The sequence below is a fragment of the Sinocyclocheilus rhinocerous genome, unplaced genomic scaffold (genome assembly GCF_001515625.1).
Source record: "Sinocyclocheilus rhinocerous isolate Xijiao unplaced genomic scaffold, SAMN03320098_v1.1 scaffold3117, whole genome shotgun sequence".
In the NCBI taxonomy this organism is placed as follows: Eukaryota; Metazoa; Chordata; class Actinopteri; order Cypriniformes; family Cyprinidae; genus Sinocyclocheilus; species Sinocyclocheilus rhinocerous.
In genome coordinates this window covers 305,929-325,114 of record NW_015629109.1, presented here as the reverse complement: position 1 = coordinate 325,114, position 19,186 = coordinate 305,929, and the positions used below count along the sequence as shown (strand labels likewise).

Genomic DNA, 19,186 nt, shown 5'->3' with positions numbered 1-19,186 from the left:
TGTGATGCGACTGTCGTTCGGCACGCTGCGTTCAGTTTTTAATTGTAGTGTCTGTTCTTTTACTGAACTAAATGATTTTTATTACTATAAAAAATCTAAATGACGGGGGGGGTCGGTGACGTGGTGGGCAAGTGACGTAACCGGTGTTGTGGCTTAACACCGGTATAACCGTTAGCACCGTCTATCGCGGCAAGCCTAATCTGTAGTACATTCATATATGTTTGCATATATGTGTATGTAGACATACCTTTAACCATATTTATTTTGATGCCTCTGCTACTAAAGATCATACCAATTGTTTGTTCCTTCGTCCCCTTCTTTGTGTCTCTTTCCCTCTCCCGGTGTCCTCCATTTCTTGTTTTATCATTTTGTTTCTCCATGCGTCACTGTTGTTCGTCACTGCTGATTTATTTTAAGAGGGCATTGTAATTTCAGTCTTAAATGCTGATTATTTTTCTAAGGCATCTGTGATGCAGCTGTATGAGTGTAAATTGCTCGTTGCAACTCTCATGACTGATGTTGAGGGTCATAATACTCTATTCCCGGCTGTCGTGCGAGACTTATGTGATCTTACGCGAGAGGCTGAAAGGTTTTCACCTCAGTTATGCTCTTGACGTGAACCAGTCATTAATCGTTACTTACAAATTGCTAAGTTTTTTTTTTTTTTTTTGCGTCATTCAAGGTCCATAATACTTGAGGATTAAAAAAGGTTTGAATCATGTTTAAATTTAGACTTCTGCTTTTCCTGCATTGATCAGATCTACTATAGCGGAGTAGAACAGCTCCATCTTTTCTAAGGTTTTACTTGTTAAGGTTTGGGAAGATTGGTTACAGGAATGCATATGAGTTAAATACAAATTAAGCATCTGTAACATGCTGTTAATTACCACTGAAAAACATCAGCTCATCTGCACAAGATGAAAGGATAAATGCAATATTTGATGAATGCATTGTGATAAACATAAGATTAAGGCATAAAATCAGTTTTAGTTGATTTTACGTAGATTTAAATCTAGAAGATGGCATTCAATATGCAGCTCTACTGTTCTTCTTTAATAAGGTGTCACTGCTTAATCCTTCAACTGCTTAAAGTGCAAAAACAAATCTTTTCCTTAAGTGACATTCTCTGAGTATTATCTGCCATTAATGGCAATCAAATGGAAATCTAAAAGGGTACGCTTAATTAACAATTTGATGTGCAAATATAAAAGATAAACAAACTAGTAGAAAATGGAGTTTTAACTCCACTTTCTTTTTTTCTGGTTATTGTAATTAATTAACAGTAATTAATTATTGTTAACTTTTCTCAAAACATTAACAAATGAATTAGTGAGGCTCTTGTTTGGTTGAAGGGCTAATTCTCAATTTTTTAAAAAATGTACTCTTCCTAAGTTTCCTGTAGAACACCAATGTCTTGAGAATGTCTTTATTCCATTTTTTTTATACAAAGGACTTTTGTTATATCAACAAACAGTTGAAATGTTCTTCATAATATGTTTTGTCTTCTGAAAGTCATACAAGTTTGAAAGACATGAGCAAATTGAAAAAAAAATTTTTTTAGGTGAAATATCCCTTTAACAGGTTCATTTTGGACATCTGTGCCAAGCAGTGGCTGGCTTCCTGTTAAGCAGTCTTTGCTGAGGGTGTGATTGGTTGTTCTCTGATTGAGGAGCTCCTATGAGGTCTCAGGACCCTTAGGCCTGACGGTGGCGAGAGCTCTTCACTCTCTCTCTGCTTCAGTCCATGGGCCATTTATCACCTGAAGATAATGAGATTGGCTAATGAGAAAAAGAGAGAGAGAGAAGCAGGAATGAAAATACGAGTGGTGCGTATAGGTACGAGACAAAGAAATCTATGTATGTGAGAAAGGTGTGTGTGTGTAAGATTAAAGTTCAGGAGCTGAGGTGTGTTGAACGACAAGCCACTTTTAAATAATACATCATGCACGCATGCTCTTTCAAACAATTTAATTGTCATTACTCGCCCTCATTCTGTTTCAAACGTTTATGACTTTCTTCAGTGGGACTCGAAAGAGGAAATATTGCGGAAATATATATATTTTTAAATGGGGACTGGAATTATCCAGTTCCAAAAAGCACCATAAAAATTTCAAGTATTTCATATGTAATGCAATATATTCTGAGTCTTTTGAAGCCATGTTAGGGTCAATAATTTGTGGAAGATATTGAAAAGGAAAAATCTTTCCTTAAGTTCTGAAAAACTTTTATACTGTTTTGAACAAATTTCTTGCGCGTTACATTATTTTTGCACTATTTTTAAAATGTTTGAAATATTTCTCAAGATGGTGTTTTTTGTGTCATAAAATGAATATCAATGAAATATTCATTCATAAATGGTAACTTTGGTCACTATTTTAAGGTCCAATTTTTGCCATTAACAAAACATTAACTGCGAATTTTGCCTCGGTAAACTCCTAATTTGCTGCTTATTAATAGTTAGTACGGTAGTTGTTCAGTTTAGGTATTGAGTAGGATTAGGGATGTAGAATATGGTCATGCAGCATGTGTCTAATAAGTACTAATAAACAACCAATATGTTAATAATATGATGGCTAATAAACAACTAGTTAATAGTGAGAATTCGTCCCTAAGTGTTAACGTAACTTTTTGGGTTTGAAGTGAATGCTATTTGAAAACTATGGTGGAGGAGAAGATTATTTGACTCTTAGATACAGACTTACAACTATTTTATGGTGCATTTTTGGAGATCAACAGCCTCAGTCTCCATTTTGAAAACTGACCCTCTGAAAGACAATCATAAGGTTTAGAACAATGACAAAATTGAAATTGAGAAGTGTAATACTAGTTCAGTTTGTCACCGTTCCTTCATGTATCAAAACATGATTATTTTGCTTATAATACCTGACTTGGTCTTGTTCTGTCCTGTTAGCCCTTGCAGAATGAAACCATTCTTGCGTTCATTGCATGCAGCCAAACCATAATTTTTTAAGAGCCAGTAACAGGCAAACATTGGCATGTCAGCCAGGCGCAGAAATCCTCATTTCTCCTCACACGGTTCAGTAACCAGCCTGCCGTGTCTTCGCAGAACACACTTGATTTGCCCAATACAATGACAAAGACTTTTTATCTCGACAATCGACAGAGCTTTTTGTCGTGTGCTGATTTCTCTATTCAGCAGCATTACAGCTGTCTAGTGGACATAATAAATTCCTTCCTTGATTCTGAGTGTTTTATCATTGACATGTGGAGCTTTCATGCTACAGCTTCAATTAGTACCTTAACCCTATCACATGGGTTAAATATCATACGGATTTTAGCATGCTCGTATTCGAAACAAAAGCACAGATTGCTGTATTTGTGTGTAACATGCTTGCTGACATTCATGATCGACTAGCAAAACCCAGAATGCTTGCACTCTTACCTACACTTACACAAAAAACACACTCTTAACGCAAGACTGCTTGGCCTCCCTCTACTTTTCTTGCTCGGGGGAAAGGAATTGCCGTGGATATTTATAGGCGGACTGAAAATGGGTTGTCCTCTCTTTCACCGTCAGGGGTTTCTGTCTGTATTATATTCCATCGGCACAGTTCTTTAGCCGTCCTGAAAGCTCCTCCATCAGAAGAGATGTCTCGGCGCATTAAATGCTACGTCTCACTCTCAAAAGTGGGTGGTCGATACGGTTTTATTTCATACCGAATATCAGACCACGTGGGCGCAGATGAGTTATTTGTTGCGCAGATAAACGTTTGCTGGAATCAGAGCATGAGGATTTAAAAATGGTTGAGATTTAAGCTTTTTAAGTCAATATGCTTTTATTCGCTGTAAGATTTGGTCCTTAGGGTTAACAGTCCGATCTCTCCCACAAGCTATGCCTCATCCTGGCTGTTGTTAGTTGTCTATCTCGTTTATTTCTGCTCTTGCTTATGGTTTTCCCTCAAGCGTCAAAGCATTGTAGCTTGGATTGAGCCAAATCTAAAAAAGTCAGTAGCTGTAGAGCAATATCGGCACCTAATTCTTAATGGGATTTTTCATCCAAAAAAAATTAAATCATCATTTACTTTCATGAAACATAAAAGATATTTTGATTTATGTACTGGTCGCTTTTTTCCATGCAATTACAATGAATGTGAAACGTTATAAAGCACCATAAAAAACAGTCCAAGTGACTTGTGTGCTTTGTTTCAGGTCTTTTGACACCATGCAACAGCTTTCTGAAATGAGTCTATATTCCCTAGTAATTTTTCTCTTGTCCAGGCTGTTAACTGCTGAGACTTGATCATTGACTCTTAAGAACTGAATCAGTCCAAATCATGAGCTAATAAGACTGGGTTTGTTAACTGGATCTACTTATTCATTGAAAAGATGAAGTGGTTTTAGTGTTCCTTCCCAAAACACACACACACACAAAAGACATTTATTTTCCATTTCAGGTAGAGTGGCTCTGAACTAAATCAGTCTGAATCATGAGCGAATCAGACTGGGTTTGGTAATTGAATCTACTGATTCATTGAAAAGATGGAGTGATTTGTTCAGCGTTCCTCCCCGCAACACAAAATCGACTTTTATTTTCTATTTTAGGTAGAGTTTTTCTGAATGTGGCATTGTGTGTTAATTCATACTGTTGTGGCCTCAGCTGCGAAATAGGAGCCTGGAATATTGAGCATACTGAGTGTTTTTTTTGGCATTTCTCTGGGGAAAATAACAACCCTTTTCCCTTGCTTATGAAAAATGTAAATGAGGTTCTATTTCTAGTATATCAACGTGTGGCAGTGAGAGCATTTTGTATGTGGAGTCACATGCCTGGAACACCAAGAGATCGAAACAATGAGACGTGTCATCTCCCAATCCTGACACATTAGCATGGCTGTGTGGGAAAAGAAAGGATATTAGGTTTTAAGAGAATGGTAAAATTGGAAAGAGAGGTGAGGGTGTGGAAGACAGGAAGCTTCGAACCTCATTTTGGAAGGAAGTCATATGAGACTCTGAGGAAGTGATTAAATGTTGTGCCTGTTTGGGACAGAAGGCTATTTTTCATTTATGTGATATTGACTTTTCTCTCTGTCTTTCTCTTTTCCCCTATTCTGTCTGACTCTATAGGAGAAGAACAAGGACAAAGACAAGCGTTTCCGTCCACTCTATGACATTCCTTACATGTTTGAGGCACGGGAATTCTTGAGAAAGAAGCTCATTGGCAAGAAGGTGAGAGACTTTGTGACATTCTCACACAAACAGACTAAGTCTTTCTGTATAAACGTTTTCTTTCCATATGTTTTTCTGTCCATTTCATATGGATGCAGAGTTGTTTTCTTTCTCTGAGTTTCTGTATTCTGTTTGGAGTCACTGAACACATAGACCACACAGACCATGAGCTGAGCGACTTTATTCACAGAGGCACAAATGACATGTTTTTTCTTTTAACTTTAGTTCTTTATTTTACGAGGAAAACAAAAAATGTCACAACACAAAGCTTCAACATGAGAAATGTTGAGATGTTTTTAACACAAATATGTACATATAGTAGAAGTTATACAGTATAATTTCAATACTTATTCCCAACAATATATTAGTTATTTATTACATCTTTATCATGTCCCAAAGTTAATGAAGAAAAAGTAGTTTCCAGTTTACATTTTGATGAAAGTTCATGAAGAGAAATATTTTATATTATATTTGGATTAACAGTAAATATTCAATTAGTTAATTTTACAATACATAAATAATGTATATATAATTTGAATATACATTTTAAATGAATGTTATGAATGAACATGAATAAACAATAAACGTTAGTATATTTATGGTTTAACATTTAACCCTGAACAATTAAAAAGTTGTTAGTTCATGAAGTCACTGGATTATGCACAGATGAATCACTCACAACAAGAGCATGAATGTGTATTTTGAAAATACTTGGGGTGATTTCAGGAGTAAATGTAAAACATGAAGTGTTTCCATCTGTGTCACTCATATCAAACAGAAATACTTGGCATCAGAAGTTGTTGCCGTTTTAATTGGGACAGCAGGGTATAAACTGGTGTGGGATGTTCTGAAAATTCTGTCATATTGGGACTTATTAAAGCATAATGGGCAGATTGTATAGCTGCGCTTTATTGTCTGTTCAAGACTTTTCTCACCCAAACAATTCACGATTTATGTGCAGAATAATGAAAAGCCCAGCCTGCAAGGCCCATTTGATTTAACACCAAAGAAATATGACCGCACATTTCCTCACACACAGACGTTTTCTCATAAATGATCACCGGATGCATGGATTACTAATGCAGCTTTATATCATCCTTGTATGAACGTAAGGCTGCTTTAGAAACCAATATTTTATTGCTGCTTCTTTTTACAGAAGTATGGTTCACTGACCTGGAATCATGTGAATATTTTTAACTGGAGACGGGAAATGGAAAGCAACGAGTTTAATCTCAGATTAGATTTTGCATTTCCCATGTATGCACTCAGCAGTAGTCAACAGATAGTTGGATTTATACAACGCTCTGCGTGATAAGATGCTTGTTTGCATATTAATGCAAACAGTGTGGGAATGTTTGAATTCATTCAGAATGTATCCAGCGCAAGACTGCGGCAATCATCTTCAGGATCCAATTTTGGCTCATTAAGTGTCACAGAAGTGCTCTGACATAAATTAGTAGTGTATAGTATTAATCATCAATCTTCAGAGTCAAAAGTAGGATCTTAATATTTCTGTGCAGGAAATGTTATTTTTGTAGCCAGATATTCCATATTGAGGTGAACCAAATGCAAAAGGTAAAGCAGTGGTCTTTGAAACACACTGCAATTGTGAATGCTAGTTACATAAATTAATTTTAATTACATTTTTAAATGCACCAGTTGACAGTCTCTCGTCAGATTTCTTTAGCTGTTGCTAGGACACAATATGGTGTGAGTATGAGGCCTTGTACTGAGGCACGGCATGTTTTAGCATCTCTCCCTCTGCCCTGGCAACTGCTGTGGAAAATTTAAAATGTTCCAACTGTTTAAAAGAGAAATACAATCTGGGCAATTATAGAAGTTCATAACTATAAAATAGAGACATCATTAAAGACCGATTGTTTTGTTGCTGAAAAAGTACAAATCTAATGACTCATTTCTGCCAGATAAGGCCAGAAGGGACTATTTTATGCCCAGAACCTTTTGATTTTGCATTTAAGATGCCATTCGTTCTTTACAGGCTGCATCCCAGCTGGTCACAAAGGGTAAGTAGTACCTGACTTTTGTTTCCAGAGTATTAGTGGAAGAGCTTGAGCTGATTCTGGTGGATTCGATGAGGTTGCATCCATCTTCTGTCGCTCTAACATGACTGTAGTCTTCAAAAAGAGGTCCCAGAAGAGGTCGAAGGTCAACTCCCACTATATCTCTGCGAGTATGTGATCAATATCAGAGTTCAGCGGCACAATCAGCAAGAGAAGATCAAAGGAAAGGAGGTAGAGAAGCTCCTCCAAGCCCCAGTGAGCCACAGCTCTGGAGCGTGGCGTCCATTTCAGATCGTGTTTCTTCTTTTGAAAGGATGGAGAGAATGAGTGGCATTCACTAGCAGTGGGTAATGGAGGGAAATCTGTGGAGAAGTGAATTTCCTCCTCTCGGTATTGAAACAGAACTTCCCGGTGACATAATCCAAAGCTAGATTTGGCTAACTTTCTAAGTAGCGCCTCTGTAGAGGGTCTCTGCCTCAGCAAAAAAGTCAAATGAAAATGTTGCATTAATCCACTTATCAGGAAAGAGCACGTTTGGATAATCCTGCCCGCTCAAAGTGCCTCCTGTTATGTGGGTGTGAGCGTTCGTGTGTGTGTGTGTGTGTGTGTGTGAGAGGTGTTAACAAGAGACAGTGACTGTGTGGAATGTCAGTGTCAAGCGTTTGATGTCTGTGTTTATGCAGGTATGTGCTGCTTTGTTTATTAGTTTGTTGGTTTATATGGAAGAGGACGTGCTGAGTTTTCACATGTTGCCCTGATGCACATTGAGGCTGCCGCGGCAGAGCTGTGCAGACTTCATTCATCTTTTCCCTCTACTTCTGCTTTAGAGGGAATTACAGTGGCGTGTGAGACTAGCAGCTCACTTTTAATCCATGAAATGTGTATTACAGAGTTTCCTGACTACACCTACCCTCACCGCGATAGACTCCACTCACAGGGACTTAAGCTCGCAGAGAGCAGGTTTGGCTGTGCACATATCAGAGATGCACATATGTATGCTTGGGATGTTTGCACACTATAGACCTTTTGGTGTGGACCAGTGTCCATTTGTGATCCAAGTTTGTAAATGTCCCCGCCCCCACATAATAATAGTAGTAGTAATAATAATAATAATAAACAATTGTATTGTTAGTGATACTTGCATTGTTAATTTGATAACAATAACTCCAATAAAACAAATCAATAATAAGAATAATAGGTAATTGTGTTGTTAAAAATTAAAAAAATTAACACAATTGTTTAATAATAATAATAATAGATAATTGTATTGTTAAAAATTATATAATAAAAATTATTGTTGTAATTGTAATAATAATAATAATAATAATAATAATAATAATTGTCCCCGCCCCCACATAATAATAGTAGTAGTAATAATAATAATAATAAACAATTGTATTGTTAGTGATACTTGCATTGTTAATTTGATAACAATAACTCCAATAAAACAAATCAATAATAATAATAATAGGTAATTGTGGTGTTAAAAATTAAAAAAATTTACACAATTGTTTAATAATAATAATAATAATAATAGATAATTGTATTGTTAAAAATTATATAATAAAAATTATTGTTGTAATTGTAATAATAATAATAATAATAATAATAATTGTTTTAGTAATAATAATAATAATAATAAACAATTGTATTGTTAATGATAATTGTATTGTTAATTTAATAACTAGCTCAAATAAAACAAATCAATAACAATAACAACAACAACAATAATAAACTGTAGTTATTAATGAAATTAATAAAAACATTGTATAATGATGCTAATACAATAAACCATAACAGTAATAAAAACAATAACAATAATATGACAGTTATAAAAATACTAGATGATTATAATATTTATCGTATTACCGCTTTATTATTATTACTATTACTATTATCTCTTTTTTATTATTATTATTATTAAGAACGGACTCAAAGTCAGTTCATCCACAATTTGTTGGCATTGATTGCAGAGTATTTATTTTATGTTTTTATGTTTAATAAAACCTCTTCTGAATATTCACGGTTGGTATGAATGTAAACTGTAGTGTATTTGTTCCTTTGTGTGCTCCCAGTCACGCACATTGTTATACTTGCTTGTCTCCAGATAATTTGCATTTGGAGTGCAGTTCACATTGCATTTCATGCAATACATCTGTGGCAGACAAACACAAATGCTTTTGTGTGTAAATTTTGGTTATAAATCCATACTGTCGAAAACATGAACTGTGAGTCTTCTCTTCCTGACTCATTATCGAATTACTCTCTGTGGTTATCGCGTTGATGATTCACACATGCCACTGTTTGAACCCAGATGTACAATGTGAAAAGAGTCCAGCGGGGGAGGCAGTGGAATCCATCTCTGGTTTGGACAAAGCAGTCAAACCAAGTGTGAAAGCATCCTTGCTGTACATGCACCAGCTCAATCTTTCTGCATTTCCCCGAGACATTTCAGTGGACCTGTCTACGTTTTGACGGATGCTTCACCATTAGCAGCATTTCTGTCTTCGTCATTCTCTTCTTACTGGTTCTGTCTGGGCTTTTCTGAAACCCTCCATTGCTGTTGCCCTTCAGTCAGATCTTTCAATTCAGACATGACTCTAAAAGCCCATTTAATCTGTCATCTGCTTCCCAAATGGGCCTCTTCTTACTCTCGCTCATTCATTTTCTCTTTCTTCATAAGCACATTTGCTCTTCTGAACGAGCGGGAATTGTTGGCGCTTTGTGTTTCTTAAGAAGGGCATGTTGTCGTTCAACCAAGCTCATTACTCCTGCCCAATGGTGCAGAGCTGTCTGTGCCTTTCTAAGAGAGAACTGGAGAGTAGAAGAAGAGGGGATGAAAATGCAATCATTTTGTGTTTTATTTGCTGATGAAACACTAAACTCCTGGGGTAAGAAAATTAGTGTCCACAGGATTCCCCCACCTAATGAACTTCCATTATGTCCATTAAACTGAGTTACATTTTCATTTTGAGGCAAATGAATTGGAGGGATAAATGGAATTTACAACTTTACATACAACTTTAGGAATTAGTTCAAAGCATGGAACTTTCTTTTGCCATGTAAAAATTGTCTTATTTCAACATTTCATTTTGCTAGGCAGTTGCATGCTCTTTGTCCTGTTTTCATAAATCTACATTTGCATTATATCATATGGATCAGTACGGCAATACATTTGTCTAAATGTGAGCACCTTCCTTAAACTGTTAAAGGGGTCATATGATGCGGGATCTTATCTATGCACAATCAGCTTGTAACACTCCAAAGAGAAAGGAAAACTTGAAATCGCATCATATGACCCCTTTAAAGAAATAGTTTACCCAAAAATGAAATTGTCATTTACTCACACTCATGTCGTTCCAAACCTGTATACGTTTCTTTCTTATGTTGAACACAAAAGAAGATATCTTGGTGCCGATAGCCTTGTGGGCACTGCGCCGTTGCACTTCGGGCGTCCCGAGTTCGAATCCTGGCTTGAGGACCCTTCCCCATCCCGCCCCCTTTCTCACTCGCACTTCGCTTCCTGTCTCATCTTCACTGTCCTATAACAATAAATGCAAAAATCGGCAAAAAAAAAAAGTAAAAAAAAAAAAAGAATATATTTTGAATAATTTAGAACCACCAAACAGTTGTTGGTCCCCATTGACCTCCATAGTAGGGAACCATCAACAGTTTGATTACCAGCATTCTTCAGAATATTTTCTTTTGTGTTCAACATAAAGAAACTCATACAGGCTTGGAACGACATGAGGGTGAGTAAATGAAGACTATTTTCAGATTTGGGTGAACTGTCCCTTTAAGCTGTAGATTTGACCAGTTTGCTAAAGCGTTGCAAGAGTGGTCTTGTGTCCATTTGGTGTGCTTGCCATCAATTCATTGTTGGACTAATCAACTTGAATTACATAAGAATTCCTCTCCTAGTTTACTAGGACACCGCTTTATTTTAGAGATACACACACTGAAATCGATTGCTCCTGAGCATATGGTTCACTCTCATCAGCCTCTGGACAGGTGGGAAGTGTCTTGGGGAAGTGAGTGCTTTGACACATGCCTCATTTCTGTGAGAAACTTTACACACGTGCACTAATGCATTATGTTCATCCGTTCTGTAACAGGATGTAATCAATCCACACACTCCCAGAGGACCATGGGTGTGGCATTCGGTCAGGTGAAGTCTTCGTCCTTGGGTTGTTATTGGTGCCATCCCGATTAATGACTGATCTTCCCCCCTGCGTGTCAAGACAGATGGGAGATCCGGCTTACTATTTCAGATTAGCTTCCAACCCTTTGTTTGCTCTGAACTGATTGAACAAAATTGGCCAGATCACAGCCTCCTATCTCAGAATATCTCAACGCGGCTTCTTATTTGCTCAAAGCTAACAAGAAAATGCCGAATGCGATGCCCCCTCCGGGATTATCCGATGACCTCGGCGAGAGTTTGACACAAATGGAGTTGATTTCTTAACCTGGAGCAGTTTGGTGTGAAATAATCAGCTTTAGTTATCCTCTTCCCTTCTGCTTGCCTCCGTCGCCATCAAGCGAAATAGTTACCGGTCCCCGCCTCTTTCTTGCTTCGTGATAAACAGTTTCCATGTTTGGTTTGGCTTCCTCTGGGGAGATCTATGGTCTAGTCTGACATGATTCACACTGACTCAGGGTGACCTTGGAAAGTAGCCCACAGTCATGCTTGTACACACACGCACACACCAAACCCCTCGCTAGATGCTCTAACACAATTTGTCCACCCTGAAAGGCCTGTAATCCATTTTTTTCCTTTAAAGCCAGCTTTTCGCTTGATTTGCAATCCTGTACAAAGATATCAAATTCAGAGTTTGATGTGTTGCTCTTTCTTGGCATAATTCTGTCATGTTTAATGCGACATCATAAAACAGGGTTACAGTGCAGTTCTCTGTGTCCTCACGTGTGGATTCAATGGTCAATTTATCTCCATAGCTGAGCCCCTGACAGGCTTATAGTGTGTCTGTCTACGTAGGCCTTGTTTCTTGGCCCTACATCAACTCTGCTGGAGATTGAACCATTTTGTTTTGTCTTTGCAGGTTAATGTCATGGTCGATTACATCAGAGCTGCCACCAGTGCCATGGAAACGGGTAGCATCCCGGCTTTCCCAGAGCGCACCTGTGCTACAGTGACCATTGGTGGAATGTAAGTAAACTAACCAGTTACCAAATCAGTTCTGCTTTTTGGCTCTTTCAAAACCTTCTCCTCCCACTCTCTGTGATAAAATGGTAAAAAACCAAACGAACAAAAAACACGCTATAAATGGTTTCATGTATACTATTGTTCAAAAGTGTTGGGGTCAGTAATTATATATATATATATATATATATATAAAATATATATGTTTTAAACATTTTTTAAATTCTCTTATTCTCACCAAGTCTACATTTAATAAAAAAAAAACAGTAATATTGTGAGTTTACAATTTAAAATAACTTTTTTCTTTTTAATATCTTAATATATTTTAAAATATCTTGTATCTGTAATTTATCTCTGTGATGGCAAAGCTGAATTTTCAGCAGCCATCACTCCAGTCTTCAGTGTCATATGATCCTTCAGAAATCATTCTAATATGCTGATTTGGTGCTCAAGAAACATTAATTATTACTGTCAATATACTGCTATATGTTTTTTTTGGAAACCATAGAAAGTTCAAAAGACCAACATTTATTTGAAATAGAAATTGTTTTTAACATTATAAATGTCTTTACTGTCACTTTTGGTCAATTTAATGTCATTCCTGAATAAAAGTATACATTTTTCTTTCTTTTTTTGCTGACTTTAAACTATTAGACCGTAATGTAACTCATGCAATGGATTTCAAGTCATATGCTGATAATTGTGTGAGAACAAAATCTTCCCCTCTATTGATCCTTGTTCCACTGCTTCTGGATAGTCATTGAGTTAACTTTAAACAATAAATTGATCAAATCCACTCGTTAATCATTCCGATTTTGAATAATGATTTAAAATTTGGGTCTATTCTTTACACAGTAGCAGTTGCTCTTCAAATGTAAGTTGTCTCAGTTGACAACCAACAGCAAAAGACACTGTGACACAAGAAATGGAACCATAAATAAAATCTGAATGTTTCTAGACTCTCTCTAACAATCTTCTCACTCTCAGAAGTGGGACTGCTGTATGATTTATTACCCTTTATGACTCCTCTGTGAATTCAAATGATTCTTGTTCACCCTTGTGATGTGGATGTGTGATCTAGCACACTGTCCCTTGTTAGGGTAAGTGAGGCCAGGCACATGAGTCTGGGGTGGTATTACGCCTTAGGCTGTGATTACCCAACCATGCCCCAGTGCTTGGCGTTAGAGCATTGTGGGTAACAGGTGGTCACATCGCCTGAGGGCTCAGCTGCTTTGCCGCATCTTGACTCTTCGCTGATTCGAAATCAGTTCTTTCCAGGATTTCCCATAGTGCCATAAATAATTTAAGAGCCTGAACTGATTGTAGATCCGTAAAAATCCATGGCAGCACAGACAGTCTGTCAGGCTGATGCAATAGGTTACTTTTCAGTAAACATTTGATTTTTGGAAGCATGGTGAAGTAGGACTGACATAGGAAGTATAGTTCTCAACGCTTGCAATTTCTGTGTTTTGTTTAGTCAGTGTACAGGTTTTTTGGTTTGATTGCTTAACCTCAACAGTCCCCGCCTTTTCATATTGTATTTTGTGCCTCTGAACTGTGGTATGTTTGTGTATTTAAAGAGAGGATCACATTGAGTACTTGCAGAAACTGTTTACCACTCTTCCTACGAAACCAGCATTGGCACCAAAAATAAAAAGCGCTCTTTGCTTTTAATCATGTTTTTGCCCTTTTGGTTTTATTACCAAAACTTGACACAGAATGCCTCTTGCTCTTGTTTGCTGTGCTCTGCAATAGGGGAATGCGAGCTGCTTGCTGAAGGCAGTATCTGTGTTGAAAAATGGCAATGAGAAATGCATTTGCCACTTTGCTTGCAGGGCACCAATATTGCTTGTTGTGATCAATTATGTTTCAGTTCTGCAAATTAGGCCTTACTCAATCTCACTCAACGCTCTCCTTCAAACAACGTGCAAACTGAAGTCTATAGACTATCCCGAAATAGTTGCATAAATTGATTGATTTAAAATAATCGCACAGATTTCTATAATCAATCAGACCTAACATGATCATTTGTAAGCATATATTTTCACATGGAATCTCCAAATTTAATGTGGAAATAGCAAAGACAGTATTTTAAACATTTGGTTAATAGCTCCTTTTCCCTAAGAAAGTAAAGAAAGCCAGTATTACCGATACCAGGTCCAATACTGATATGGATTGCTATATTTAATGGATGATAATTCCATTAATTATTTAATGCATTAAGCAGCAAATAATAATTGCATAAACACATTATTTAACTCGGCACCATGTGTACAGTCATGGCCAAAAATATCGGCACCCTTGGTAAATATGATCAAAGAAGGCTGTGGAAATTAATCTGCATTGTTAATCCTTTTGATCTTTTATTAAAAAAAATATCTTTAAATTAAAGAATTTAAAATGGGGGGGAAATATCATTATGAAATAAATGTTTTTCTCTAATACACATTTGCCACAATTAACGGCACCCTTTTATCTCTAATACACATTTGCCACAATTAACGGCACCCTTTTATTCAATACTTTTTGAAACCTCCATTTGCCAGTTTAACAGCTCTAAATTTTCTCCTATAATGCCTGATGAGGTTAGAGAACACCTGAGAGATCAGAGACCATTCCTTCATCATTTTTTTAAAAGGTTTTCTGACCCCGCTCTTTGTAGAAACATTGCTGAGGCTCTGGTCAGTAAAGGTCTCGCAACAGTGATCAGATACCGTCAGGACGACGATCAAAGATCTTCTCATTACGACGAGCTCTTGGCAGCAGAGGCAAGGTGAGTCAAAACACTAAAATAAAACCGCCGGCTAGCGAATGTGGGCCATATTTCCACACATTGAGTAGGAGAAGCCGTCTGTGAAATGGAGCCATTTTGTTCTGTGCAGTAAGTCATGGCTTGTCTGGTTAGCTCTCATTTCATGGGGGCAATATCAGTCCCAGAGCTTATACCTCAAGCACCAGCAGTAAAGCATTGCTCTTTTATTCTTTGTCTACGAATATAATTATATAGATCTGCGGTGCAGAGGTTTCAAGGGTGGTTTATTGCACAGAAAGAGATTCGGATCTCGTGGTCGGCGATAGATGGGGCGACTCTCTCGAGAAAGAGACTTGCTGCTGCTTATCTACTGCTCTTTCTTTTCCATTTCTATTCTTCACTCTTGGTGTTGCTCTCGAAAGCGCACATGCATTCACACACATCTCTCCTATATTTTCTTGTCCTTCGCTCTCTGGGTAATGCTTCCCCGTGGAGCCTGCGGAGATGGGAGGTTTGCGGGCCTCAAATTTATTTTTAGCAGAGATTGCTGGTCGTTACCCTACATCCTCTGAGAAATCAACCTCAGGACGAGCTCTCTCTCCCTTCCTCTATTTTTCACCGAATTTGATTGGACACCAGGGAGGCTACAGCCACAGATACATCTGCCTTAAAGAGGCCAAAGACACTTCCCTCATTCCTCCTGTATCTACTGTAATGTGCAGGCATCACCACTCAGCAACCACTATTACACTGATCGAGCAGTCGACACACACAAAAGACACTGTATACATTCCCATGTGTAATGCATGAGAGCTGCTGGCCTATAAATGTGATTTGTTGGCTCTTTTGTGGCATGGGATGAATGAATGGGTGGGTTTGTTTAAGGGTTGGTTTCTCAGGCTGAGGCAGAAATGGTTTTATGTTCTGGGGACCCGTTCTAAATATTTCGATTTTAACATAGTGCTTGAATCATTGCAGGGCGATCAAGAATGGTAAAGGACTTCACAGCAAGAAAGAAGTGCCCATTCACAGGGTGGCAGACATTTCAGGGGTAAGCTTTTGATTTTATTTGCTTCAGTTGCTATTTGAGTCTGATTCATAGGGATGTATTTCTATGGGATGAAATTAGACTCCAAATGATTAATAGATGCACTACACAATTATCCATGTACTTCATACATTTTATACATGTATCTTACTAACCACAAACAAATGCCTTTCAATTTGAGTCTGTAGAATTCAGGATTAAATGATTGTGTAGCAATTTTTACAAATAGACATGTTTGCGAATCAAACATGTCTGTATTTGTAAAAATCGCTGCACAATCATTTAATCCTGAATTCCACAGATTCAAATTGAAAGGCATTTGTTTGTGGTTAGTAAGATACATGTATAAAATGTATGCAGTGCATGGATAATTGTGCATGCATCTATTAATCATTTTGATTAATCATATTTCAGTCATTACGTCTATTTTGTTTACTTAGGAAAGATATTCTCTCTGCTAAAGCTGTACATTATACATGGTGGGTTTTTTAGACTAATTTGATTTTCTTTAGTTTAAATATTTGGCTGCTTTTGTTTTCAGCTGCGAATAAGAGTGCATTTAATAAAGTTCCATTTAATAAATTTGACTTCAAAATCAAGAATCAAATGCAAAAAAGAATTTGTCTGGGCCTGAGCATGACCTATGACGGTATGTTCTTCCAATGTCTTTACCAATGTCTTCTATATCCCAGATTCCTCTCTCAAATCTTTGATGTTAAAGCTTCGTCATATGACAGCTGATTTATTGCTGCATTACGGCCCTGACCATTAAATTAATGAACGCCTCTCTAAAAATAGTCTTTCTACCCATAAAGTCATCATGCTCGTAGCTCTAAAGTTGTTTTTAGGCGAATCTGTTTGGGTGCCTTACCAAATGAAGATTAAATTTTACTTAGCTTGTAAATGTCATTTGCTGGGTGACAGGCTTGTTACTTGGTGTGTGAAGCAACTGACGTTTAATAGCCGCTGACTTCCTGTTCACCTCTCCTCAACTCTCTCCTTCCTCATCTCATCGTCTCATCTCTGCGTTTATGAATGAGCTCCTCAGGTTTTAATGAAGTATATGGCAGCTGTCTGCGAACTTTTTCAGGATGTTATTTATACCCGAGTTTGTGTGGGAGGCATTTAGAGTGAGAGAAAAGAGTGTGTCACTCTCAAACGGTAACATTCTAATTTCTCATCCAGAAACAAGATTCCCTCATTATATGACTGACAGTCAGAGTAATGCCATTTGGATTGGGACTATGTCGTTGGTCTGAAAGGACCATTTATCTTTGGATGTGTTTGTTTTCTTTTCACTCTTACTTTCTCTTTTGGTGTCTTTCTTCGTGTGGGTCATGGCTGTATTTCCAGCTGCGGTGGGCGGCCCTGGTGTGCTTAGTCACAGGAAGCAGCAATATTTAAAGTGAAATTTGAAGTGTCTCTGTTACACACCTGTCAAACAGAAAGATGGCCAATCTCACTTCTAAAAGTACACCCTTGGTCAGGACACTCTTGAAATAGAGCTGCCCTACTCCCATAATGGCTCACAGTGTCAAACTGTTATCTTCCACTTGGCCTGTCGTTTTCTAGTCCACATTTGAATTACAAATCAAAAGTATGTAAACTAATGTAAGTAAACCAGCCAAGGTAGCCAGTGAAGGCGCATGTGCAAAATTTTGTTTAAAAATTTGATGCAATCAATAAATAAAATAAGGGTGCTGTTTTAGTGCAATTATATTAATATGTTGCATTAATGAATGCATTTTTATTGCATAACTAGTTTTGTATTGCAAAAATGATGCATTTAATCATGCTATCAATACATATTTAAATTCTATAAAAAAATGTTCTTTAAAATGACCCAGACATGTAGTGATTGTCATGACAACTGCAAAGTTTAATGTGGCATTTTGTTTGTACAAAATCAAGTAACATCTAAGCAAGTATAATAACTAGTGAAGTATAATAGCCAAGTCTAAAAAAGAAAGTAAATAAAAACACATGCATTTAATTTTATACTTTTTATAACAAGCATAAAAATTAATAAGTATAAAATAAATGCATAGAACAAGTAAAAAATGCAAAGAACAATTAAAGACGAAAAAATTATAACCAAAAAAAGACGTAAATATAAAAATAAATATTTATAACAAATAAATACCAAGTTCTGTAATGAAACTCTAAATGGCACAGGGTGATGGGTCATTAACGCATATTCACAGCGTTAAACTACTTGGCACAAGCTGACTGCTTTACATTCAGATGGCTGGTTAGCATTCACTAGAGCAGTGGTCGCCAACCCGTCGATCTGAGGTCAGGGATCTTGGGCCTAAAAAGGTTGGTGACCACTGCACTAGAGCATTTCGCAGCGTGCTTTTAGAGTTCCTCTGAAATCCTCCACTTTCCCCAGCTCCACCTGTATAAATCTGCTACGTGTTTTTATATATGCTATTTTTACAGTGGCAGTATGTCTTAAAAACTCACAGCACCGTATCGGTGTATCTATTGGCAGTAGCAAGTTCCTGTACTTGCTTTGCAGCAGCAGCGTAGCAGATCTAGTATTCCGCCAAGACTAAATACATTGTCATATAATTTATAGTGGTCGACAGATATTGTTTTTTTGACAGCCGATGCCGATATCTTGGAAAGCAGGGTGGCCGATATAAAGCCGATATAATTGTAGTTATTTTAATTAACATTTGTGACCCTGGACCACAAAACCAGTCTTAAAGGGATAGTTCACCCAAAAATGAAAATTTGATGTTTATTTGCTTTTCATTTTTGGGTGAACTATCCCTTTAAGTCGCTGGGGTATATTTGTAGCAATAGCCAAAAATACATTGTATGGTCAAAAATATTGAGTTTTATTTTATGCCAAAAATCATTAGGATATTAAGTAAAGTTCATGTTCCATGAAGATATTTTGTACATTTCCTACTGTAAATATATTAAAACTTAATTTTTGATTCGTAATATGCATTGCTAAGAGCTTCATTTGGACAACTTTAAAGGCGATTTTCTCAATATTTAGATTTTTTTTGC

General features: G+C 37.0%; 1 protein-coding gene across 2 annotated transcripts in view; it reads left to right on the top strand.

Moving 5' to 3' along the window:
• The window catches only part of snd1 (staphylococcal nuclease and tudor domain containing 1), a 192,185-nt gene that overhangs the window by 30,025 nt on the left and 142,974 nt on the right, over positions 1-19,186 (top strand). For both annotated transcript variants that reach the window (XM_016550657.1, XM_016550658.1), the window contains 4 exons: positions 5,082-5,183; positions 12,262-12,368; positions 15,025-15,135; positions 16,093-16,165. In XM_016550657.1, the coding sequence (XP_016406143.1) occupies positions 5,082-5,183; positions 12,262-12,368; positions 15,025-15,135; positions 16,093-16,165 (393 nt within the window). The remainder of the gene's footprint in view (positions 1-5,081; positions 5,184-12,261; positions 12,369-15,024; positions 15,136-16,092; positions 16,166-19,186) is intronic.